Source organism: Platichthys flesus, chromosome 19 (genome assembly GCF_949316205.1).
Source record: "Platichthys flesus chromosome 19, fPlaFle2.1, whole genome shotgun sequence".
Lineage (NCBI taxonomy): Eukaryota > Metazoa > Chordata > Actinopteri > Pleuronectiformes > Pleuronectidae > Platichthys > Platichthys flesus.
In genome coordinates this window covers 12,795,012-12,820,261 of record NC_084963.1, presented here as the reverse complement: position 1 = coordinate 12,820,261, position 25,250 = coordinate 12,795,012, and the positions used below count along the sequence as shown (strand labels likewise).

Here is a 25,250-nt window from a genome sequence, read left to right as displayed (position 1 = left end):
AAGGGGCTAAGAAAAGCATTATATCAATGAGTGTCCCCACAGGGATAGTGGAACAGGACTCTCTCTCTCTCTCTAAGTGTGTGTTTTTGTGTGTGTGTGTTTGTGTGTGTGTGTGTATGTGTGTCACTGGGAAATTGTTAATAATAAATTAAAAGGTACCCATTTCCAGAAGACCCGCCAAGTTTCTGAGTCGAGCGGTTTAATAAAATATGAGCTAAATTCTCCCCTGCCACTGCTGTCACTGATGCAAAAAGGGGCAATGAAATGTAAATACATTGTGCCTGCGCTGAGAAACATTCAGAAACACTGTGGACCTGAGACTCCAGCTGAGGAGCGGATGAACCCATGTGGAGGCAACAGGAAAGGTTGAAAAGTCTGCGGGATTTGTCAATACGCTGCATAGATTTTAATTAGCTCTGGACATTTCGCCTTCACTGGAAACTTTGTGAGTATAGGCGGCAGAGTTTTTAAGAAAGAGTGGGATGCTTTGAAACAAGGGCCCAGAACCGAATTCACGCTGGAGGAGGTTCACAAGCTTCAGACGAACTTCCCAAATGTGCGTAATTGGAGCTTGGAGGAACAGCAACATAAGGTTTGGCCGAATGAGTGAGGTTTTTAATCTGTTCTCATTCCTCGTATGTATTTTTTATAGGATATTTGAGCCGTCTGCATTTATTCCCCAAATGTAGTCGTACAGAAGTTGAACTAAAAGGGATACTTCACCCAAAAATGAAAAGTCACTCATTGTCGGCTCACCACTGTCGATGGAGGTAGTGTTTGAAGTGTTTGATTCCAACACTTTTGGAGTTTCGGGGTAAACAGCGTTGCAGCCAAATTCAATACAATTGAAGGAACTGGTGACTCCTTCTTCAGGCGTAATAAAACAGGAAAAGAAAAACACAACCATACTGCTCCTGTGGTGTTATCTCTATGCTCTTGCCCAAGAGAAACGTGACGACATCAGCGATACACTCAACAATTTATGTTTGTTCTTCATTTGTTTTTTTTTACATTTGAAGAAGTGGTCTTCCAGTCACAACTTGGAATGTATTGGATTTGGCTGCAACGCTGTTTACCCCTGAAACCTATTTCTCTTTGATGGTCAAAGGCAAATCTACTCATCATTTGACCTTTTTCATGTGGCTTTTTCTTTTAAACTTGAAATCCTGGAGCTTTTTTCTTCTTCTCTTCATTACTTTTTTGCAAACTCGTCTCCCAACAGGAGGATCAATCAGTGAGTGTTCTTGAACTTGGAATTAGGTCTTGTTCAGAACAAAACAAAAAAAACACAGCTCTGGGTAAAAAACTCATATTCTTCTTTTATCCGAAGGTGGCCACTCCTTCAACACAGCAGATGTGCTGATGTAGAGTGCACCAGCGGAAAAAAACTGTTTGTTCGGGGGAAAAAAATTGAACTGGACAAAACTTTTGCTGCAACGCAATGCAGCACCATCCAGCAAGGTGCTGCGGTGGCCAATCAAATCCACATAATCCTGGTGCTTTTGATTATTTCCACTTTGCTAACTTTCCAGAGTTGTAAAATCCAGTGTCAGGGTTTTTCTAAACCCCTGTCCAGAGTCCAGAATCTTATAAGTCTCCACACTCATGGATGTCCCAAACTGACCTTGTGGAGTCTCAATTCATTGTCTCTCTGGTGTTTGAAACACAGCCCCACAACGCAGACCCTCACATTATTGTAGCATAGGGATTATTTCTATTTAAATTATAGACTGTATATAACAATATGTCTCAAATGCTCAAACTATCCAGAATGAAGCCCAAATACTGCAGATATAAACGTCGCCATCTTGCTCATTTAGAGCCAGAGTCTGTGTGGATGGAACCATTGTAGAGCGGTCCTGACAAACATGCGGTCAGCGGACATTCACCCTGTTTTTTTTAGTATCTTCAAATAACAAATTAAAACCAAAATGACCATCCAAATAAACATTTGAACAACCATCCATGTTCGACATGTACTGGCAGCAACAGCTTCTCCTGGTTATTCACTTGCCCAGATCCACTGTTGCTGATGTATCACCCATCGCCCAGATGTCCCCAATGGTCTTGGATTCATCGACTATGCTCCCTCCCTAGGGGGGTCTCGACACACGATGCCCCTGCACCTGCCTCCCAGAAGTGTGGAGCAGCTGAGGAGAAGGAGCTTAAGGCAGGTGCATCAGTCTCCATCACTACAGAGGTTTGAACCGGAACAAAGGCTCAGATGTTCAGCTCCACAGCGAATCCAGCATTTTAGCCTAAAGTTGACCTTTTGTTTAGGTCACCTACACGGACTGAACCTCACCATCTGTGTTTACCCCTGAGCTTCCCAAGCTGCAGTAGTAGGCTGTAATCCATTACCTGTTGTTGGTCTGGCTGATTCAGAAAACAATCCTGACTTACCGATCCACTTCTTATTAGAACCCTAGAGAAAGCCCTGAAAAAGGGGATGTAAAACTACATTGTAATTGTTTCTGATGCTGAAAACTACAAAAGTATCTTCTCACAAGTGTCAAAACTTTTAATAAAACACCAAACAAGTGCAAAATGTGCAACCTTTAAGTAAACACATCAGTTTATCACTGCCTCCATACACAAGGTCTGACAGTTCACAATAAACAAAGCAACTAAATACAGACTATGGATGACAGCGTTCAGAGCTTCAAAATATGAACGCCCTACCACGACATGTCATGCGGCAAAATTTGCGAGGCTGAACACGGAGTTTATAGAACAGTAAGACATTTTGATCTAAAAATAAATAGAAGTTCATGCCTGTGCCGCCCGCAGGGCAGTCGGTGTGCTCCGCCTCACGTTTGACAATCCTTTTCGAGGGGTTGTGTCACTGTTTGAGAGGAGCTTTCTCAACATGAAAGTCAGTCTCTCTGAAGACACCTTAGAGCACTTCAAAGTCCTGTGACTGCTTTGCCGAGAGGTGCTCTTCCTTTGTTTTGCTCAGCCGGTTTGTTGTCTCCTCCATTGAGGATTAGATGATAGAGTGTGAGGACATATTTCATCACGGGCTGTTCTTTTTAATTTATGATTAAAAGGGTAGCCGTGGACAGTGAACAGGACTTTAAATGCCAAAATACTTGGAAACTTGGAGAAAGCTGTTACAATGGGATTTCTTCAGTTCTTTAGCAAACTTTAGAAAACAATTTAATTCAATTTGTACAGCGCCAAATCATATCATACATTATCCCAAGGCACTTTGCAAAGTGAGGTCCAGACTTCAATAGTTGTTGAGCAGCCCAACAGTTCCCACAAACAGAACTTCTTTTATGTCAATAAAAAAAATGTGATTTATTCAGATTTTCTTCTGACTGAAGTTCATACTTATCCTTCTAATTAGATGTTCTATACGCGAGTGGCTCGTGGCAGCCTCCTCCATGTTAGTGGATGGGACATAGACAAATCCAGACAAAACTACAAAGAGTACAAGTGTTGTTATGTGTAGTTTTACAGGAGGTTATGCGGAGGACTATTACCTTGGTGGTGGTAAGTTACAGGGAGTCATTACTGTGAGGTTGTCCCTAGCCACTAGTTACGCTACTATCATAGTTAGTGTCATCCTCAAAACACTTCACCACTGGAAATGTTAACAGAAAATAAAAAAAACGCAAGGTTGTGCTTTAATTGTTGGTTGGATTTGATTATCTGGTCATTGTCTGTTAGCTGTAAATATACATTTGGTCTATAGATTAGATATCTCAATAAGAAAGTGCCTTTTCCAATGAATCGTGAGCTTTCCTTTTCTTTAATTATATTCCTTACAGTCATGAATATTTGACGTGAAAGGGAAATATTTATAGTGCGCTTTGAAACCAAATCTCTGTTCGGGAGCTTAAGTTGAAAAAATCTCATAGAAAACAACAGCTGCTGCCTTATCAGAAATGATCAGTGTTGTGCTGACTTTTATTTCCCACAGCATTAAATCCGCAACAAGAGGCTGAGGCGTGTAACTCCTCCTAATTAGCATCAGATCCTCCGACAACATGCAATATACATCACATTATGAACCTCGTCTAGCTGCCACACATACAGCATAGTGGGTCTCCAGTGGCATTATCCCTTAACTAATGATGTGGCATTTATTGAAATTACTGTCCATGAAGATCAGTGTCGGTATCTATCCACCTACCAAGTGTTGGGCTGGAGCCCATATTGACATCTTAGCACAATACATCTAAGTAAGATATAGAGGTTTTTATTTAAAGGTACCATTTTGAAGAAAGAAGGATTTCCATGTCTTTGTTTGATCATAAAGCAAGTATAGGTGATACAAATATACACATAATAATGAATATATACTAATACATAGATAGATAGATAGATAGATAGATAGATAGATAGATAGATAGATAGATAGATAGATAGATAGATAGATAGATAGATAGATAGATAGATAGATAGATAGATAGATAGATAGATAGATAGATAGATAGATTCAGTACCATGACTGTCCTTTCCCCCTGGGTTTGGTCTTATGTAATGAGATACAGGCAAACTTCTTCTGATGTAATGAAGATTTAACTAAAATTAACATGTTGCATCACATTTCCTGCCAATCCTCCTCCAATTCCCTTTATTTCCTCCTATAACTAGTATCGTGGTGTCTTTAACATGCGTTAACAAGCGACGCTGACTCTGGATGTCAAGTTGAGATTGACTTCCTCTGCACTGTGATACAATATAAGAAGATGAATAGAGCTCCGCAGCTTTGTAGATCGCACAAAGGATTTCACTTTGTTCATCTCCTCCCCCAGTTTCTCCTCCGGTTTTCTTAGCAAACGCTCTTCACTAATAACCGCATGTAAAACAAGTTGCAGTCTAACATGCACTCAAGTAAACTGTGCAGTTTCTAGTTTGCGTGCCCCCTCACACACACACACACACACACACTCACAGCTCAAGTTTGATACATTCACTTCCAGACCACAGTGTCCTCTTCCGAATCCACATAGGAGAAAATCAAAATGTTAAAATACTCACCTGTGTGTCGCCCTCAGTTATTTCCCCAGGCTCAGCGATTTAAGATTTTCAAACAGTATAGGGAGCGAAATTGTTTGCCCTGTAGTTACTTCTCAGACAACCAATAAGCAGGCTTTAGTAGCCAAGCCATATCGAGTTAATCAATCCTCCTACATGGGCATTGGGCTTAAACTTTGCTTTAGGTGTTTTAATATATAGTTAAAATGTATCATTAATCAACGATAGTGCGGTGCTCTTTCTAAACAAAGATATAACTACATCATCATTGAGTTCAAAAGTTTATTGATGAGTTTTTTGTCAAACATTATAATACAATATAACCACTAGAGATTAAAATCAAATCTCAATAAAGCCAGGCTAGCGATTAAAGTATTGATACTAAGCTAAGGTAAGCAAGTGAAGGTTGTACCATCATATTGCTTTCATATTTGGATATGTAAGTTAAATGCTGCAGATGATTTCTCACTTCACTGACTGCAATTCATCACCACTCACTCACCATTCCTGTGTTTCCCATCTGTGTAGAATAGCTACATTAAAATTTAAGAATATCGTGATGGTCTTTTAAAAACACCCCGAAGCATTTTCATTTTCATGATTGCTTCAAACTGACCTAGTTAAAGCAGTACATTTTTATATGCAGGGATATCGCTTCACAATACACTGACTGCTGTGGTGCCAAGGCGCAAGGCATCCGGCCAAAACAATAACAATGAATTGCCTTAAGGCAAATATTATTTTACCACCCAAAATGCCTAATACATCCTCTGGGTCCATGATAAGACTTTTAATGTACGTTGTCATTACATGCCATTATAATTGCATATATAGATAAATATATGTATATATAGGGTGTTCACAGTGGGAACACAAAGTCTCTCTACTTATGCTTTAATGCTGTTGTTGTGAATAAAAAAGATAAAAGTTTGTCCAAGAGGAAGAACGTTGTTAATGATGTAAAAAAAACTGTGTTCTGGGCATCAAGGCTCAAAAACAGAAACTCTCCATACACATTATTCAGACTTCATTACTGAGTGAGCTCTGAAAGAACAAAACTCTTACGCTCTGATCAAATAATGGTGCATTACCATCAGGCCGTTTGTACTCTTCATACTCAGTTTGTGTTCTAATCAGTGTGGAGAAAGTGCTGAGATTGTTTCATGAAGAAAAAGAGGGAAAAGGCTACGTCAACGTGCATTAGAAGGAAACTCGTTTGAAGCCTCCCTCTGTAAAAGTAGCCTGCAGTTGTATTTTCACCAAAGTATACTCAAAGTATCAAAACTAACAGACGTTGTAAGAAATACTGGATTGTGTTACTGTTGTTCTGTAAACTGTTTCTTTTCTGTTGTCTATAGTTGAGGTGGAGGTAGGTTTAATGACTATAGGGAAATAAGTGATTTAATCACACATTTCAAAAAAGTATTATCCTGCATTATAAACAGGTACAAAAAGGAACAACTTTACTATGATGGTCCTATCAAATTACATTTCTTTATTATTATTGTTGTTGTTGTTGTTGATAGTGTGGCCTATTTTTTTATTTTAATAGTGTATTATTGTTAGGACATATAACCAGGTGGTGTGTGGCTCTCACATCTCCTAACAGTCATTCAGGTCATTGATGAAAGTTGCTCCCTCCTGATGTCAGCGCACTGTGGCTCAGTTTAAACGCAGGTGAGGACACTGTGTTTTTTCATATCCTCGTGACGGACGGGTCTGTGTATATTTGATACGTGGATGCCATGTTGAAGCAGTCATTGGATATCAGCCTGTTCCCAGTGGAGGAGTCAAGTCATCCCAGGTTCAGCTTCTGCTTCCTCCGCCGCTCAACACCTCGTCAGTGTCCGTGCAGCAGTTTCTCAACAGCTTTCCACCATGACAAACATCCCGAGCTGTGTTCCACCTGCATGAGACACCTGGGCACCGTCTAATTGCTGGGAGCCTGCACACCTCTGCGGCCATGGTGCGTTCACTGACGCTGTGTTTGTTAGCGCTTCTTCATCTCGGTCATGCCGCAGTCTACACCAACGACTGGGCGATTAGAATAAGAGGCGACCTGCATTATGTGAACAGAACTGCAGAGAAATATGGATTCACCAACATGGGTCAGGTAAGTGTGATCCAACACAGACACACACACACACACACACAATAGCTGCAGACATGGACACAACAAGCATTATATAGAAAGATTTATTGTACGATTTATAAGGCTGAAACTCAAAATACATTGGAACAAAACAATAACAAAGTAAGACGAAATGTGCTGACTAGTCTAATTTCCTCAGGTTAGGAATTTCAGAACCTCAGGGTCCTGACAAACCTGGTCACCCTTAGTTACCAGCCTTGACTTACAGTAACTATTAGCAAGTGTTGCTTGGAGGAAATGTTAGATTACAGCTTGGAGCACAGGGATTTTGTAGCTCCATAATATAACTGGGGGTCCGACTGTGCTGAGCTTTAAAAAGAATCTTAAAATCAATCCTCAATTGAACTGGCAGCCAGTGAAGGGAGGCAAGAATCTGGGAGCTATGGGCCCTTTATGCTTGGTCTTGGTTAACATGCGAGCAGCGGAATTCTAAGCTAGCTGAAGCCGAGACACTGAAGATTGACAGTAGTGAAGTAGTCCAGGCGTGAAAAGCAAAAGACATGAATAAGCCTTTCTATATTTTATAGCTTAGCTGATTTGACTTTGTTCGAAAATCACAAGACTGAACCAGGTTATTGCCGTGGGCTTCAAAATCAAGTGCCGTAAATTACATTTTGTTCACCAGTTTGTAAAGATTTCTTCATAATGTTTGACTGTGAAAATATTTGGTTTATATCCAGTAGATAATATCAGTTCAAAAAATAATTGAAAGGTTCTAACATAAAGCAGAAGGAAATTAGATTATCTTCAGCTCTGTTGGGGTTTGTCTTTTACGAACTTTTTATGTCAGAAGTCAGCAGCTGCTCATCTACATTAAGAGTCTGTGAAGCAGCCAGAGACGTCGCTCTGTTCTCTCATCTCTTGACTTTATCTCAGCAGCCTGACCTCGACGATATAATATTCATTATACAAACTGTTAAACTCTGAAGAACCAACAACCAGCGCTTTATTGCCTTTCAATTAGGGTTGCAAAGAATTTTGTCAGTGCTCGTGTACACAAAAAAGAAAGAAAGACCGGAAACAATCAGAGCAGACTCGCCAATGCACCGGCAGAATGGCCTAATAAAAAAACGGAATCAATAAATAATAAAGCAAATAAATAAAACCGGAGCAGGGTTTAGAGGCCGGGCCCATAAAATTCAACGCACGCGCTCCCTCGGGACAGGGGCTGTAATGAAAGTTGCAGGTCCTGGGTCTGTGTGTTACTGTGGGTGAGATGAACCAGAGAGACACTTTGAAATAGAAAAAAAAAAAGAGTTTGCTTTATGGAGCCGAGGACAGAAATCAAAGAGCAAATTTCCAGACACGAGGCATCAGGAAATAAATTAAGAGCAAAACTAATTCTTGTCAGGTGAAGAAAATGGACAGCACATTTCTCCCAAGCGTCTTAGGCCTCTTAAAAACTTGCTAACATCATGGTGTCAAAGGCACACTCACACACACACACACACACACACACATATTAGACACACACATGAGCAGCAGTGTGGCTGAAGTCATGGGGCTCAGGTTACCTTCCCCTGAAAAACTATCACAGGTGTCATGTAGCCTCTTGAATGAAAGACGCCAAAGGCAGCTTCATTATTTAACAGATGATTAGCGCAGTGACCGAGCAGGATAAGCAGCTCTCCTTCACTTGGAAACCAATTCAATTGGACGTCTGTTACCACAGATTGGAGACCTGAAGAGTTACTACAGCTTTCGCCACCGAGAGACGGCGCAGCGCTCCACCCAGTCCAACGAAGAGGTGGCTGGTAGCATCGCCAAGGAGACCAAGGTATAGTAATGGGATACGAGGTTTGGGAGACTCTGCTGGATTATTAATCAGCTGCGTATCCCTACCTACCTACTGATACAAACACGTGAGCGCACACACACACACACACACACCTATGTGTTGGCCCCTCCTGCACAAAAACACACACTCCTCCCCCTCACATGATGGACCAAAGTGTCAAGTGTTAGGCATCACATTTAAATGATAATAAGCACATGGAAGAGAGAAAGGTTCTTACAGAGAAATGTGCTTAGAATACAAACACAAATTAAAAAAGAAGAAACACGTGTAGCAGGATGTTCAGGGGAGTGATGGGTTTGATTTAGATGAGCGGCAACATAACACACAAACTTATTTATGTATATTTCATTTAAAAGGTGGTGATATAGACGCGCATATAAGAACCCCCGAAGTGCGGTGAGGCAGCACTGTTGTTAAAGTGCCCAATAAAATATGTATTTATAATATATTCTGCTTTACAGTCAGACCAATTGGCAGCAACAAATATCAGCTGTATTTCAATTCTGACACCAAATGTTATTTTCTGGAAGGAGTTCTGTTTGGAAACACTTTGCCCTCACAGAGCCTGTGGTAAATTACCAGAGGGCTTGCCAAGATAAGAATGTTCTCTCTGGGGACGAAGGTGGCCGACTGTGAGCTGCTGAGGGAGGAGACGTCCTAAAATGTCTGAGTACATTTCAGACGTGATTTAGATGAACCATAAAGTGTACATAAAGATGGAGGATATGTCTCCACTTCCTCCTGCTGTCCAGAAATTAAACCAAATTAACCCACATATGCAGCAATTTAGGGATGGAACCACAGCGGTTTGGTCTATGTCTCCTCCATGTCCCTTCCACTAACATGTAGGAGGAAGGATTTGTGACCTATACTGCTGCCAGCCAGATTGAGGCGCTTCGGCTTCACTTTAGGGGAGCAGTGATGTGATCCATCTTTATGCTGTGTCCAGTCTATGAGATAAACTTTGAAATCAAAAGTCCAGGTAGTATCAAAATGAGTTGGATTCATCCTCTGGGAACCATCAATGTTAGCAGTAGTAGTAGTAGATAGTTGGTGAGATGTTTCACCCTGAACCAAAGTGTCAAACAGACCATCCAACCAACTGACAGACCGACACTGACATCCATTGGGCTGCTAGCTACATGTCTACATAAATAAACTTGTGTACTAGGAAGGTTGGATCGAGGGCAGCTGGGCTTGGATGTAGACACTTGACATTTAACGTCTGTGGGGTCGACCCTACTTAGATTAAATGCGTGGGACTTCCCACTCGTCTGACAGGACAGAAGAAGCATCTTGGATGAGATGCTAAATGGCTTCAAGCAACTACAACCTCGTTCAGCTGCCCTCGACTCAACCCACCTGTGACAGCCATGACCTGGATGACGGAGAATCTTCACAGGCTAACAGACCGTGTGGTTCCTTTTTAAGGTGGAATGGCTCCAGCAGCAGGTGGTCCAGAGAAGAGCAAAGAGGAGCTCCAGAGCAAGTCACATCTCAGCAGACATGAAACCCAAATTCCCTCCCGCTGCCCGGGCCCGGTCCAGCCGCGCCCAGACGCTGAGCTTCAATGACCCAGTGTGGAACAGCCTGTGGTACATCGTGAGTCAGAACTTTTTTATTCATCTACTAAGCTCCTATCTGAATCACAGACACATAAACCCAGACAGACAAGAGTTTTAAAATAGACCCTGTTTTATTCTTTGACCTCACGGCCTGTATTGGACGTGCCACTGTTTGCTCCACAGCACTGCAGCGGCGAGGCCGAGGGCTGCCTGTCTCACATGAACATCGCGGCGGCCTGGACGAGGGGCTACACGGGCAAGGGTGTGGTGGTGTCTGTCCTAGATGATGGCATTGAGAGAGAGCATCCGGATCTGAAGCCAAATTATGTAAGTGCCCCGGGATGGGACGCCCTTCTCGGGAAGGAGACATTAATCATAAGCTATTTGGCAGAGCCCTTCGTGCAAGAGCGCGGAGCTGAGACAGATATTGCCAGGCGGTCGAAGCAGAGCTTTTGGGCCAAAGGTTTGGAAAGGCCGACTAAGAGTATTGGAATGGACATTAAACGTCCGATCCACTTAACTGTGGAGTGGACTGGTGAATAATGCTCTTTGTGATTCGCCTGATATAACAGAGACAGATAGCTGCTGGCATCTTGTTATGTGCCGCTGCTAACTATCCATCTGTTTCAGGATCCTCTCGCCAGCTATGATGTGAACGGACAAGACCCAGATCCCTCTCCGGATCACTCAGGCGACGCTGACAACTAGTGAGCACCTCTTATCTATCTGCTTCTCTTTCGCACCTGTTTTGCCATCTCCATTTTCCCCTCGTAATTCTAATTTTAATTATCGCCAACCTCTCCTTTCCATTTTCCCCCTAGTAATTACATGCATATATGGATATGCAAATTTCCAGTCTGAATTCTGTCTTCTCACTGGTTTGATGTAACGGAAATAGCTTGTCTTCTCCTCATGCATATGCATCTAACCTCATGTTCTGATGATCTCCTCCTTTCTCCGAAGCCATGGGACTCAGTGTGCGGGGATGGTTGTTGCCGCCGCGAATAACTCCGAGTGCACGGTCGGAGTGTCTTTCCATGCACGGATAGGCGGTGAGTGCATGTGACGCCATGAAACTCGTGCGCCCAAGGACTTCTGTAGGTCAGAGTTTTGTGTATAATGCCCTCAAACGTGTATCCTCTGCCCACCTTACCTGTAGGCATCCGCATGCTGGATGGAGATGTGACAGACATCATAGAGGCCCGCTCGCTGAGCTTCAGACCACAGCATATTGATATTTACTTAGCTAGCTGGGGGCCAGAGGATGACGGAGCCACGTTGGAGGGACCAGGGCCTCTGACTCATCTCGCTTTACAGAATGGCATTAAGACAGTGAGAGATGGAGAGGAGAGAGAGAGAGAGAGAGAGAGAGAGAGAGGAGAGAGAGGAGGGAGAGAGAGAGAGAGAGAGAGAGAGAGAGAGAGAGAGAGAGAGAGAGAGAGAGTGAGAGAGAGGGAGAGAGAGAGAGAGAGAGAGAGAAACTTTGTGTGTGAAAGAGAAAGGGGGGCGGCGGCCTTGTTGACTGTGTGTGTTTGTTTATGTCTGCGTCCTACCTGCGGCTGTATATTTACCTCAAGGGCTTATCGGTCTCTCCTCATCAATGTGCAAATATCATTAATAAATTAATCACCTCTGTCTGCGTCTCCCAATTAATCTCAGGGCCGACAGGGGAGGGGCTCTGTTTTCGTCTGGGCGTCGGGGAACGGTGGGCAGACGGGTGACCACTGCTCCTGTGATGGCTACAGCAGCAGTATCTACACCATCTCCATCAGCAGCAGCACTTGGCGTGGAAGCCGGCCAGATTACCTGGAGCAGTGCGCCTCCACACTGGCGACGGCTTACACTGGCGGAGACGCAGAGGACATGGTGAGTCAAGGCTGTGATGGGCATAAGGAACATCCTCTGTGTTAAATACCCACAAAATATAAATGAGCCTTATTTATTGACCGTTTGTAAACATATCTGCCCACCTTACCTGTAAGGGAGTAAACACTGGCACACTTTATATCCATGTACTGACTGACAACAGCACTGTATCACATTCAAAGATAATGTACAACAACATGCATCATGCTACCAAAACAAACAAATACAACAGAAAAATGTATAAAAATTGAACCAACTAATTATTTAACTAATTTTCCAAATATGAACGTGTGTAAGATCCAGGGCCTATCGTCACCACAACAAGGGCTGAGGCTGCTCGTTCCCTTCACAATAAAACCATGAAGTCTTTCAGCCAGTTATCAAAAACAAAGCAGTTAAGTTTACATAATGCGTCTCTCATCATATAATAATACGTTTTACTGACAAATAAGCAAATGCAATGATGTGGCGTGTGTGAGCATTGACTGTAAATCAGTTTACTCAAGAGGCTTGTTAAGTTCTGTTACTCTCACCGCGCCTCTCAGTGACCATTTGCAGGAACACTCTGCACATTGATTCTTCAATTTAATTATCCCATTAAACGAATAATCTTCTAGAATTCTATACAAGCTTCACACAGAATTGTATCTTTGTGAAACTTGTAATCCAATGAACAGTTACGACGGATAGATGGATGAATAGTGTGAAAGATGCATCTCCTCTGAAGAACATTTCTAACAAGTATTCACTATAAACCAAGTTATATTGTTTGTATCAGGAAACTTCTGAAAATGATTCAATAATAAAACATTTTATTAACCTTCGAAATATAAAATATGTAAATCTGACTTTGTCATTCATGCTAAAAGTGTTTTTTCGGATGTTTTGACTTCTGCTTGCATCTCTGCTCTGCAATCAGTCCTGGTCATTGATGTGCAACATTGCAAGTAATTCAGCTCAATTCCGTAATGATCTCATAGATTGAAATACATAGAAACACTAAAGCAAAGCTTCTGATCCCGCAATGCGATGACTCCAACCCTCGTGTTGTCGTCGACAGATAACGTTGGGCCCGCAGCAGAGCTGTCGCCGGGCCCCGTCGGGCTCCTCCCTCTCCGCCTCCATGGCTGCAGGTGTCATCGCTCTTACTTTGGATGCCAAGTAAGCAGTTTTCACACACACAAAATCCATACATGCAGGCACAGGTTCAAATCAATACATGTTCCTATTGATGGGGGGTGGATGAGCGTATGATGCTTCGCACCGTGTGACCTATTCTCAGCCCGGCGCTAACCTGGAGGGATGTGCAGCACATTATCGTTCGCACATCAAAAGCTCATCATCTCAGCGCACCCGACTGGGCCGTTAATGGAGCCGGATACGAAGGTATTATTCCCATCAGATGCCGAATTCCCCTCTTCTTTGAGAGCAGTTTAGAGAACGTGAACAATAATCATCCTGACGCAATCATCTCGTAACTTCTAATTGAAGAGATGAGCGGAAATAAGAATGTTTTGGTATTTGGTATAAATTTTTTAGGGAGACTATAAAACACTTGAGCATGAAACTACTGAGATCCTGTGAGCAGAACAGTGATGAAGACCTGAGTGTGTGAAGTCTTTCTAAAGCTCGAGTGTCTTTTAAGCCCCATCCAATGTGTCATGTGTGTGTTTGTCAGTGAGCCACCTGTACGGCTTTGGCCTGCTGGATGCTGAGGGCCTGGTGAAGGAGGCGGAGCGATGGAAGCAGGTTCCCTCGCAGCACGAGTGCGCGGAGGAGGCTCCCATCCAGCCGAGCAGGTATCTCACCAAGAGATCTCTGCTTCCGCTCCGGGGCTCCCCTTGAATCCTCCTCTTTTACCACCCTTTATTTATTGTCTCTCTCACTTCTCACACAGATCCCTCTCGGACTCTTTATTGTGTGTCACTGTCTTCTTTACGCCACCTCTCCCCGTAACTCTCTCGCTTCTCTGTTCTCTCCGCCGCCGCTCCTCCTCTCTCAGGCGCTCACTGCATCGGTTTTATTCTCTTCTCTCCGTCTCATGACAGAGCCATTCATCCAGGCCCGGCGCTGACGTCCGCCTATGAGGCCACGGGCTGCTCCGACCAACCCCGGCAGCACGTTGTTTATGTGGAGCATGTCGTCGCACGTGTTACCATCACTCACGGCCGCCGCGGCGACCTTTCTATTGCGCTCACTTCACCTTCAGGCACAGTGTCGCAGCTGCTAGCTAACAGGTAACACAGAGCCATGTTTCATCCGACAATAATTATCCCTGCCCAGGTAGCTTCAACACAGGGTCTCTACACATCACCCATGAGTGTATGGCTTGTTTCTTATCTTAATTCAGTAGTGTTGTCTTACAGTTTGAAAGCAACAAAAGGAAATTGTCCTGCCCTCGTTCTGGGTGCATTAGTTCGCATTAGTTGAATTGACTTTTGTTTTCTAATGTCCCATTCCCTTTCCCATTGAAGGGCTGCATCTATTTTGAAATGAATTAACCTTGAGATGCTTGATTTTGCTGCTCCATGTTGGCTCGGGATCTGTCACACATTTTTATTGATGAGAAGGCGTTTGTAATAATATAGCATTGGAGGGCAGGAGTGCATGAACCCCGTTAAAAGTAACCATCGGTACGATAAATGACATATGAGTGTCATTTATCTTTACAGCCACTCCACAGTGCAGAATTCTTCAGCTTGGCAACTTGTCCCATTAGGGAGATAAAGGATTCTGGCAAATACCACTGGAAAATTGCAAGAGCGCTCCTCACATCGCGTTTCAAAGGGACTGTCTGTGGCCAAATTAATTTTGAGCATTTTTCTTGCCACTTTCAGCAAAAAATACACCACAATGATAAGTGCAACAAAGTGTTGATGGCTAGTTAAAGCACGTTCAAATCACACTGGGGCAAAGTTACTATTTGCTCCTGCTCATGTGGCCTACTTAAAGCTGCTCTAGTCAAACTGTTTGATGTGTGATCTGGAACCTGCACTGAATCCTCACAACTCTGCAGTTCCCCTTAACTCTAGGGGGCGCTTTGGTGTCTTTCCGCTCATTGTTTTGGTCTTTTTGCCAAGTTACTGGTTTCCTCTCCGCTGTCACCAATTTCATTTACGGCCATAGCAGGTTAAAAAAAATGTTAAAACCCCAATGCACCCGACCTGCTCTGCACCAAACAGCAGAGCATCACATCAAGCATCTAGCTGGTGAACGCAGTGGAAGCATTTAGCAGCTAAGGAGCCTGATATTTCCCTCGGGAGCTGGATGAGAGAAGACGGAGTGAATATTGAATTTGAATTTGTCGGGTGGCCAGAAACATGACTCCAAATGAATGATTATGTCCTTCTGTATCCGCTGGATGTGTAAATAAGCATCTGTTTGCTAAAGACCTCCCAGTGTCATCCGTTTAAGATGATAATGTCAGTCACTATGTTTACATGGACACCGATGCTCTGATATTAACCAGATTAAGACATTAGTCTGAATAAGTAACACATCTAAACATGTGGAGTATTCTGACCTTTGTCATTTGTAGGAATATATACATCCTAATTGCAGTATAACATTCTAACTACATTTTCCATGTATTTTGTGACATAGACATACATATAACTATAAAGGGAATATCGTTCTGGTTATTTATGTAAACATTGTTATCAAAAATGTCTTATTCAGAATAAGGTCAACTGTCAGTATCTTTGTATCCATGTAAACAGTGTCAGTGTAGTGTTCACAGTTTGTTGAAATGATTTGGAAAGAAAACACTAAATGAATACTTTTGCTATCTGTTCTTACATTTTACTGATAATCTTCTGCTAAATAAGTAAAACGGGATCTGGGGATTTTATTAATGACAGAGCTTTTCTACACTGCCTTATTATTTTATTTAAGTAAAGGATGTGAATAATTCTCACTGTAGTAGTAGTATTATTTGAAGCAGCAGTAGCTGTAGTAGTAAAAAGGACGTTTGTAGTTGTTTTAGCAGCAGTATGGTTATGTCATATTTTGTGTTAGGCCTCTCGACAACTCCACTGAGGGATTCCACAACTGGGAATTGATGACGACTCACTGCTGGGGGGAGCAGGCAGCCGGGGAATGGACGCTGGAAATCAAAGATACTCCCTCTCAGAAGAGAGACGATGCTGAACTAGGTCTGCTCTTACTCTTCCTAACATCTCAGTATTACAAAACAATGGCATTGAAGTTCAGCCAGCGCGGCGGCAGCTAAAATACAGTCCAGGCCTCGCGGGACCGACCTGTTATCTCGCCCTCTTTTCCGTTTCTCTGTTGTTTCTCAGGGATGCTGAAGGAGTGGTCCCTGGTGATTTATGGCACCGCAGAGCAGCCGTACCCGGTGCATCGTGAGCGAGCCCGATCAGCGGAGATGCTGACGGATAGTGACCTCACCGAAGAATACAGTGGTGAGTCATGTACTCAGACTATTCAAAGAGCAGCTAAATGTACTCTACTGTAATGGAGACTTACAGTGCCTTCTAGATTCAAGTTATTTTATGGTAAGAGTGAGGAAGCTCCGTTCAAATCATTTTCTATACAAATAAACGATGCAGACATGAAACTATTAGTCACATAATTGATGAGCTGACCACCGTTTTAATCATAATTGATCAAACCAGATATTAAAGTGACAGTATTTTCGGCTTTTATATGTGATGTATCATTTAATGATGTTTGTTGCAGCAAAACAAGATAACAACACATTTAAAGCCAATATTAATCTTAACAATAACAAAAATCATCATCATAAACTCTATATATATAGCATTTATCTTAACAATGTCACAAAGTAAGATTAAGAAACATGAGAAAAAACAATAAAAAAGTTTTATTATTATCAAATGAATAAATAAGATTAGTCAACGTAATAAAGCTCAATGTCACTTCTAAAAAGCTTTTGTAAAAATAAATGGTTTTAGAAGGGATTGTCACCTTGTTTTTGACTTTTCATAGAATAAATTAGTAATAAATGAATCAATACATTAACTGGGAGAAATATCCAGCAGATTAATCAGGAACTAAACATTCATTATAATCAGTCCTTGGAAAAGACACTGTGCAGGTGGAGGAGGAGGAGGAGGAGGAGGAGGAGGAGGAGGAGGAGGAGGAGGCAAAGGAGGAGTAACGCATAACACTCAAATAAATAAATATCGTTTTCGATGTGAATAAGAAAAATACAAACATTCACTTTGTAGGTTGCTAAGAACATGTGAGTCCCGAGGCTAATGACATCGACAGGAGCTAACTGGAGTCAAACCTGGGGTCCAATCAAATAAAGCCCACTGGAGGTGTGGGCTACAGCTACTTTGACTTAAAAACATTCCCCCCATTTCCAGCTTGTTATTCTCAAGAAGCCTCAGCTGATGTGAACCACAGTAAAAAGGGTTCTCAGAAAACTCCCGATCAAGAATTGCTGATTTGCATTAAGCTAAAGGGTTACAGATATTTTTCAGTCCATAGTCAGACACATTTAAAGTTAGCTCCAAAGGCAAAGTGCAGAATGCTCGGTGAGGCAAAAAAAAACAAAAAACCTCCAGAGTTAAAGCTAAGGGCCTAAGGGAGTCTGTGGGCATCTCTGTACACGACTCTATCAAAGGTCAAGCAAACCCTGTCACGATGCGCGGTTGCATGGAACACATTGGTCATAGCACGACACCTCAGAGGAAGCCGCTGCAGCTCAAACAAACTCCACTGCACGTCTGAAGTTTGCCAAAGAGCACCTTGACACTCACACAACGCTGCACTTCAAAGTAAATCCGCTGCAGAAGGACTTCAGACACAGAGAGTCCTCCTGTTGGACTCCGAGCCCAGAAGTGAACCCGGCGGAGACGCTGTGCAATGAGCTCCAGAGAGTCGTTCACACCAGACATCCCGAGAACATGACTGAGCTCCTGAGACCCCCTGAACTAAATGTTGTGCAGGTCTGAGCTGCAGCTACCAGAAGTTTCCTGTTTGAAGTCATTGCTGCCAGAGGAGGTTTGAGTGGTGTTTAAACTCAAGGGTTGACTTACTTTCTCCACCAGCGAAAGTTTAACATGTGGAAAGACGTGAAAGATTATTAATGTTTGAGCGTTTGTCTACAGCATGGACTGTACATAAAGGTGGACAACATGACTGCAACCCAAAAGGGACTCAATCACCACCTGGTGGCTGGCTGCAGTATAGGTCATAAACACCCCATCCTCCATGTTAGTAGACATGGACCAGATTGCATTTGTCATGTAAGGTAGTTCTTATCACACTGATGTTTGCTCATCGTGTATATAGTTGGATAAAGCAAGAAGGAGTCTCCACTTCTTCCCACGATCCGGCCAAAAATATCCCAGAAATGATTCCTGCACCAATGACATAGTTTGTGCAGAGTGTGCACAGTAGTGATCTTGGTGTGGTACCGCGATATGAAACCAAATATATAAGAAAGATGAACACTTCAACAAAAGTCAGTGTGATAAGAACTTCCTAAAAAAAAACAGACACCATCTTAGGGAAAAATGTATTTAACGTGTGATTTTATTATTATATATTTAATGTTTAGTTTAGCTCATGTTCCATCCACTAACAGAGGCTGTGGGGTTCATGACCTGTACAGCAGCCAGCCACCAGGGGGCCATTCAAACCCTTTGGCTTCACTTTTTGGTAGCCATCACGTCGTCCATCTTTATTTAAGGTCTATTATTTACACTTGTGGGGATCAGATCACATTTATAACCATTTAATGCATAAACCTTAATCAGCGGCTTGACATAGATTTTCAGTTATGTTTCATCACGTGTCACATCATGTGAAACTGTGTCAGCGGGTTTGATTATCTTCACCACTGGTGCCATGACGCTGCAGTGACTTTGCGAGCATTTGCCCTGACAGGACCCTGCGACCCAGAATGCAGTGACGATGGCTGCGAGGGGCCCGGCCCGCAGCAGTGCGTCACGTGCTTACACTTCTTTCTCAAGTTCAAGAACAGCACAAGGTTAGCATGTTCGCTGCGAGTCCATCCAGACAGCAGTGTACTGTGTGATCAGGAGGTCGCTGCGATGAAAATTGTGCAATGAAAAATGTGTATATGAGCCTGTATATTTTTTTCACGATCATCTCTATGACGGTGAAATCTAATTTTCTCCACTTTCACTTCTGTCAAGCGTCATAGCTCTTGTCCTCTGTGTGCTCTGGTCCTGGTCTGTCCAATAGGATGTGTGTGTCGGAGTGTCCCAAAGGATTCTGGGGCGACCGCCGGCGTTGCAAGAGGTGCTTCTCCTCCTGCGAGAGCTGCACCGGGAGCCGTAGCGACCAGTGCACTACCTGTCAACCTGGTCACCACCTGACTGCGGGCGCCAACACCTGCACAGCCGTCTGCGGGGACAACTACTACCTCGACCATGGTTGGATTTCTGGCTTTAAAGCCTTATTTCACACTTTTTGCTGTAGTGGTTAACATGGCACGAGAAATATCCTTGAGTGAACCTTTTAAGGATTCGTGGCTCACCAAAGAGCTGCTTGGATCCGGCTGTACACGCCGGCTGATGACCAGTCGGTCGTTGTAAGCACCGTTGATGGCTGCGTGGGTAAGATTGATTCATTGCTCTGATGCGTTCGCCTGGTGTATTGTTTGATTTCCCCACAGATGCAAACACGTGCAGGAAGTGCGCCGAGAACTGCGTGAAGTGTACCTCCTACAGCATCTGCACAGAATGCAGTCCAGACACAAGGTGAGGAGAATTCTCCCAGGGATGCTTGAATTAAGTGCTCGGTAAACACTGCTCCTTTTTTGCAGCCGCTGACAGACAGAGCCGACCCTCTGTTTACACACTCCCTCTGCAGCATCCTAACAATTAGAGGGGGCTACAGCGCTGTATTCACAACCGCGTGTCATCCTTCCCTGTTTATACGCAGCTCCGAAAAACAATCTGGATTTCCATTTTTTGCTAAATCATCACAGGAAAGAAGAAAAAACATCTTAGACAAATTCACCATATTGTTGAGTAAGATGTTTCCCTGAGTACAGTGCTCGGTGAGTCAGTCCACCAAGTGCCTGTGGTGGGGTGCTGTGGGTTGGAAAACTGAGCCTGCAGTCGAAAGGCAATGAGTCATCAGAATGGTGTCACATGATTAGCTGTATGTGTGTGTGTTTGTGTGTGTGTGTAACGGTGCCACATGCTCTCCCCGCCCTCTCCAGTCTGCAGGGGAATCGGTGCCAGCGGAGCTGTGCGCCCGGATTCTACCACGACAAGCAGGAAGGCACGTGCGAGCCCTGTCACAAGGCCTGTGCTACCTGTGCAGGTGAGGGCAGAGCTGGAGGGTCTCCCACTGTGTGAAAACCTCTTTGACTTACATTAAAAAACCTCACACTTTGTAATTATCAAAATTATTCCAACAACATACACAGTAGTGCATAGTGCAGTATTATGCAGCTTTTTTCTTTTTCAAGCTTATAACACCATTCACACATCACTGTTTTTGTTCATCATCACATTAAATCCATATCATGAGCAATATCCCACTTTTCTTACTCCTTTATCGTTTTTATTTCTACCCGCTGCCCTTTCAGTCTTTTTCTCATTTATATTAAGATCTAGCACTGCTTCTGCATTACTCTGTATACACTTAATATAGCTCACTTACAAACCCATGGTTTACAATACACTTATACTCTTTTTTACTACTTTATATTGTTCTGTACTGAATTCTTGGAATAAGCTGCCAGAGGATTTTCCTTCAAGATTAATAAACTGCTATTGTTTAAAATCCCCTTTTGCTTTTCCGGCTCGTGCGGCTTCAGGTGCAGGTGTTGAAGCGTGCAACCGTTGTGCGGACGGCTACTTGCTGGAGGAGTGGAGGTGTGTGTCCTCCTGCAGTGCGAGCTTCTACGCCACAGAGCCAAGCCCAGAGATAGCTGATGGGCACAGGATATGTAGGAGGTGAGTTCACTGGTGTGTGTTCAGATGTGGGTGGTTTGTTTATCTGCTGATGGCAGGCCTTATTCTGCTGGTTGGCTTCTCTCTGTGTGTGTGTGTGTGTGTGTGTGTGTGTGCTTGTTTTCAACCTTGCCTTTGTTGTAATGCGTCTGAATGAGTGTACTTTTTCCTTGGTCACTTTGTGTGTTTGCGTGCTCAGTCTCTGCGCTCCGCTCCTCAGGTGTGACGCCAGCTGTCTCATCTGTGCCGGGCCGAGCCGGGGGAACTGCAGCGGGTGCTCCAGCGGTCACAGGCTGCAGGAGGGAGTGTGTGTTGTCGACACTGTGTGCACAGACGGTCAGTCAACCATCATCATCCCCCTCCCAGATAAATACAGTGCAACTTCTCTAACTGTAAAACACAATTATTTCCATTTACTGAATTTGGGTCGTCTGCGAAGATAAAGGCTCTTTTTATGATTGACATTTCATATCTATGTATATGTATGTGTTGCTGATGTGATACGTAATGTGACTCAACCAGAAGTCATCCGCGTTTATTCTCATAAAACAAACAACATGGAGCTGCGCGCTGTAAACACAGCTTCCGTTCTTTGGCCTCTGACATTAAGCCCACTCCAGTGCCTCAGATAAGATATTCAGTCCTGAGTCAGCACTGAGTTCTCTTGCTGTGTGTCTGTCAGGAGAGTACCAGGGCGGTGACGGGACGTGCCACGCGTGCGATGCCACGTGTCTGAAGTGCACAGGGCCGCGCAGCGAGGACTGCATCAGCTGCGTCGCTTCACGGTGAGCTGGACCCGACTTATACAGCTCTGGAGTCAGAGGGGAAATTATGACATCCGGCAGAAAACTAGTTTCACCAAGATGTAGAGTAAATAACATTCATATTCACATTTAAATTGGGAGTGTAAATTTCAAAGGCAGTAAGACGTGGATTTCACTATAATAGTTTGTGTAAATAATTGAACTGTTGAAATCTTTTTCAGTTTTTACAAAGGCTCTAAAGCCGTGGCAAGTCTAGGATTTCTCTGAATAATTTACAAAGAGAGGCCAATTACTTTCCCCAACATCCATACACAGCTCCTGATTGATTAGGGTGCACTCATTTCAGTCATTCCCTCTTTAGGTTGGCGCAAAACCATTCATCATTGAATATATTTTGAAAGTCATTCCTTATTCCACCACATTGTGTAACTAACAAAAAGTACTGACACAAATTGTCATATTTATTTGTATTATTGTTAGTAAGTGACTAGGTTAGATTACAGACAGAACATGGGCACTTCAGGGGTGCCCCCGCGGCCCTGACCCTGGATCTGCCCCTGTTCAATTTTTTATTTCATTTTTGGTGGGTTTTCATCACAAATAGTGAAAAAATAACAAATGTTCTTTGGGCAAGCTTCTTGTGTGTGATGATTTCCTGCTTTTCTCTTTCATCTATAATTAAATACTGAATGTATTTTTTGTGTTGGACTTTTTCGAAACAAGACATTTCACTCTGCTGAGAAGATGTAATGGACTAATAATAAACTTGCCAAATTAGTTGATCAAGATCCACATATTTTTTATTTATTATTTGTTCCCTGAGAAATCAATAAAAACCCTGATTTCTGCTACTAAAAATCTGTATTTTTTTTTTGCCCTGACAAAATACAAATGCACTTTCCTCTAAAAGAAATGTGACATTCACTTTAATTAAGTATGTATAAATAGTGAAAGTAAATGTCGCCCACTTGAGTATGAATAAGACATAATGTTGCTTTGCTTCTAAATAATTCATCAGAAGAAAATTTAAATTACTAACCATGTTTGATAAAAGACTGCCAATGACTGCATACATGGTTAGGTTAGTGTTGCTGGTGTATATACAGGATATGAACAGATTGAATGGTAATTGTATATTTAAAATTCAAATACTCCCCACTCCTCTTTCTCCTCTCCCTGTGTCAGTGCGCATCTACATCCCTGTGACCCTACCACATGCTGGGTTGTTAATGAGCCCAACTCATTTGCATTGACATAATTCATATGTGTGGATTTTTTGTGGTATTTGCAACTGGAGTGAGAAAGTCTTTTGATGTTGTTGTTGTTGTTGTCGTCGGCGGCGGCTGCAGGGCTCTGGACGAGGGCGTCTGCGTGGTGGACTGCGCCAAGGGCAAGTACCAGTCAGGCGGCCGCTGTCACCTGTGTGACCACACGTGTGCCACCTGTACGGACCCGGCGCCCGCCAGCTGCGGCAGCTGTGACACTGGTGAGGGAGGGAAATCAGAGCGTGTGTGTGTGTGTGTGAGAGAGAGAGAGAGAGAGAGAGAGAGAGAGAGAGAGAGATAACACACTGTACAGTTTGGGTTTGAAAGCAATAGTGAACTTTAGATTTTTGTTGATTTATGTCTCATAATCTGCGGACTGTAATTCTACATATTGCTGATCGTGTTTATTATTTGCTCTTGTGGGAGATAGAGATAAGAAATTTGTTTCTCTTCCTCCAGGCACTTCAATGTAAAACATCTCAAATCACTCCACCAATCCATGAACGTACTATTGTACAAACAAGCTGATCCTTAAACACACACCGTTTACGCCCCAGAGCCTTGAAGGACAATATACATAAATACATGTATATTCTCCTTCAGAGCTCTGGGTTCTGAAACCAGGTAACTTCAGGAAGCCGGGTTTTTTTAGGTGTTCCCGGGGTACATCGCCATGGTAACTTGCACAGCTAACCTTCTCTGAAGCAGGTTACGTTCGAGAGAACACATACCGCCCACTGACCAATCAATTCTCTGTTAAGATGACCTCACCATTCTGAGAAGATCCCTCGCCGCATGGTGGGCGGGTCGTGAGAGGTTCTCCAGAGAGTGTTCACTGACAGGAATCCCCCTCTGGCTTTCCCTGACAGTCTTTTATCGAGTGACCCTCATTATTTGAGAGTGCACTCCTGTGTAGGAGGGTTCCCTCCTGTGTGCAATTGTTTTTTTTTTTCCTTTTGGCTGCAGGCAATATGAAAACGATTTCATTGTGCTTTTGTATACGAATATCATCGAACAACAGGGACTGATTGAATATTTTTATATGGCGGGGGCGGAAGATGATAGAATTAGATTATCATCATTAAGTTTTAATGAAACACAATGGAAGCTACAGTGAGATCTACCCGGGCACTAATGATGGGGCAGTGATATGATAAACCTGTTCATTTATGCATTCACATAGTTGGCTGTGATCTTCCTGCATCTGGCAGCTGCATCTGTTGCTTTAGTCTGGATCCTGTGTTAAATGTCAAATATTATAATTATTGTAGAAGTATAATTTGCTTTAAAATGTCCATCTTTGCTGCCTGTAGACGTGACCATGTTTATTATTGGTAATGTGCAGCAAACGCCTCTTCTTTAATGTAAATTCGCTCTGGAAGTCCTAGATGGACTCACCAAGTTGTTAGGTTTAGTGAAGGGAACAGGCCTCCTCTCTCTGCCAACTCTAAAGTAACCAACTCTGAACTCGAGTATCTAAATGCTCCTCTGCTGTATGTTTGTCATGTTGCTTCCAGTCATGCATTGAATCCTTTATTTTCTCCGGAGCATGTGTGAACACAAATGTCCGAGTGAGACGCTCCGTAGATTCTGCTGAATTTCTCTGCCTGGCCTCCTGGTGTAAAGTCTTGTAGGAATCCGGGAGAAGTCTATATATGAACCAACACAGCAGGGGATCCCCCCGGTGGGCGAGTGGGGGGGGATTCATGACACTTCTAACGTGCGACAGACACAAAAATGAATAAAACAAAAAGAAAACAAGTATCTCCCTCGTATCGTGTCATACACGAAGAAGACAGCGACGAAGATGTCTAGAGTTGGTTGTGATAAAAGCTGACGGCTGGTGTCATAAAATCACGTGATCTCCGTAGCTCTCGTTGATACTGCCTCTGCTGCTGTGAACGCGTCCTTGCGGAATACCTCC

The 25,250-nt window shown here is 43.2% G+C and overlaps 1 protein-coding gene across 1 annotated transcript in view; it reads left to right on the top strand.

Annotated features, from left to right (window-relative positions):
* Positions 1-6,952: 6,952 nt before the first annotated feature.
* pcsk5a (proprotein convertase subtilisin/kexin type 5a) overlaps positions 6,953-25,250 on the top strand; it is a 32,218-nt gene continuing 13,920 nt past the window's right edge. The window contains exons 1-22 of the mRNA XM_062413283.1: positions 6,953-7,102; positions 8,814-8,918; positions 10,371-10,439; positions 10,688-10,831; positions 11,135-11,211; positions 11,468-11,556; positions 11,664-11,836; positions 12,164-12,370; positions 13,431-13,531; positions 13,653-13,756; positions 14,049-14,169; positions 14,419-14,607; positions 16,388-16,524; positions 16,672-16,794; positions 19,253-19,355; positions 19,574-19,764; positions 20,007-20,091; positions 20,559-20,662; positions 21,162-21,300; positions 21,518-21,633; positions 21,980-22,082; positions 23,411-23,547. Of these exons, the coding sequence (XP_062269267.1) occupies positions 6,953-7,102; positions 8,814-8,918; positions 10,371-10,439; positions 10,688-10,831; positions 11,135-11,211; positions 11,468-11,556; positions 11,664-11,836; positions 12,164-12,370; positions 13,431-13,531; positions 13,653-13,756; positions 14,049-14,169; positions 14,419-14,607; positions 16,388-16,524; positions 16,672-16,794; positions 19,253-19,355; positions 19,574-19,764; positions 20,007-20,091; positions 20,559-20,662; positions 21,162-21,300; positions 21,518-21,633; positions 21,980-22,082; positions 23,411-23,547 (2,767 nt within the window). The remainder of the gene's footprint in view (positions 7,103-8,813; positions 8,919-10,370; positions 10,440-10,687; positions 10,832-11,134; positions 11,212-11,467; positions 11,557-11,663; positions 11,837-12,163; positions 12,371-13,430; positions 13,532-13,652; positions 13,757-14,048; positions 14,170-14,418; positions 14,608-16,387; positions 16,525-16,671; positions 16,795-19,252; positions 19,356-19,573; positions 19,765-20,006; positions 20,092-20,558; positions 20,663-21,161; positions 21,301-21,517; positions 21,634-21,979; positions 22,083-23,410; positions 23,548-25,250) is intronic.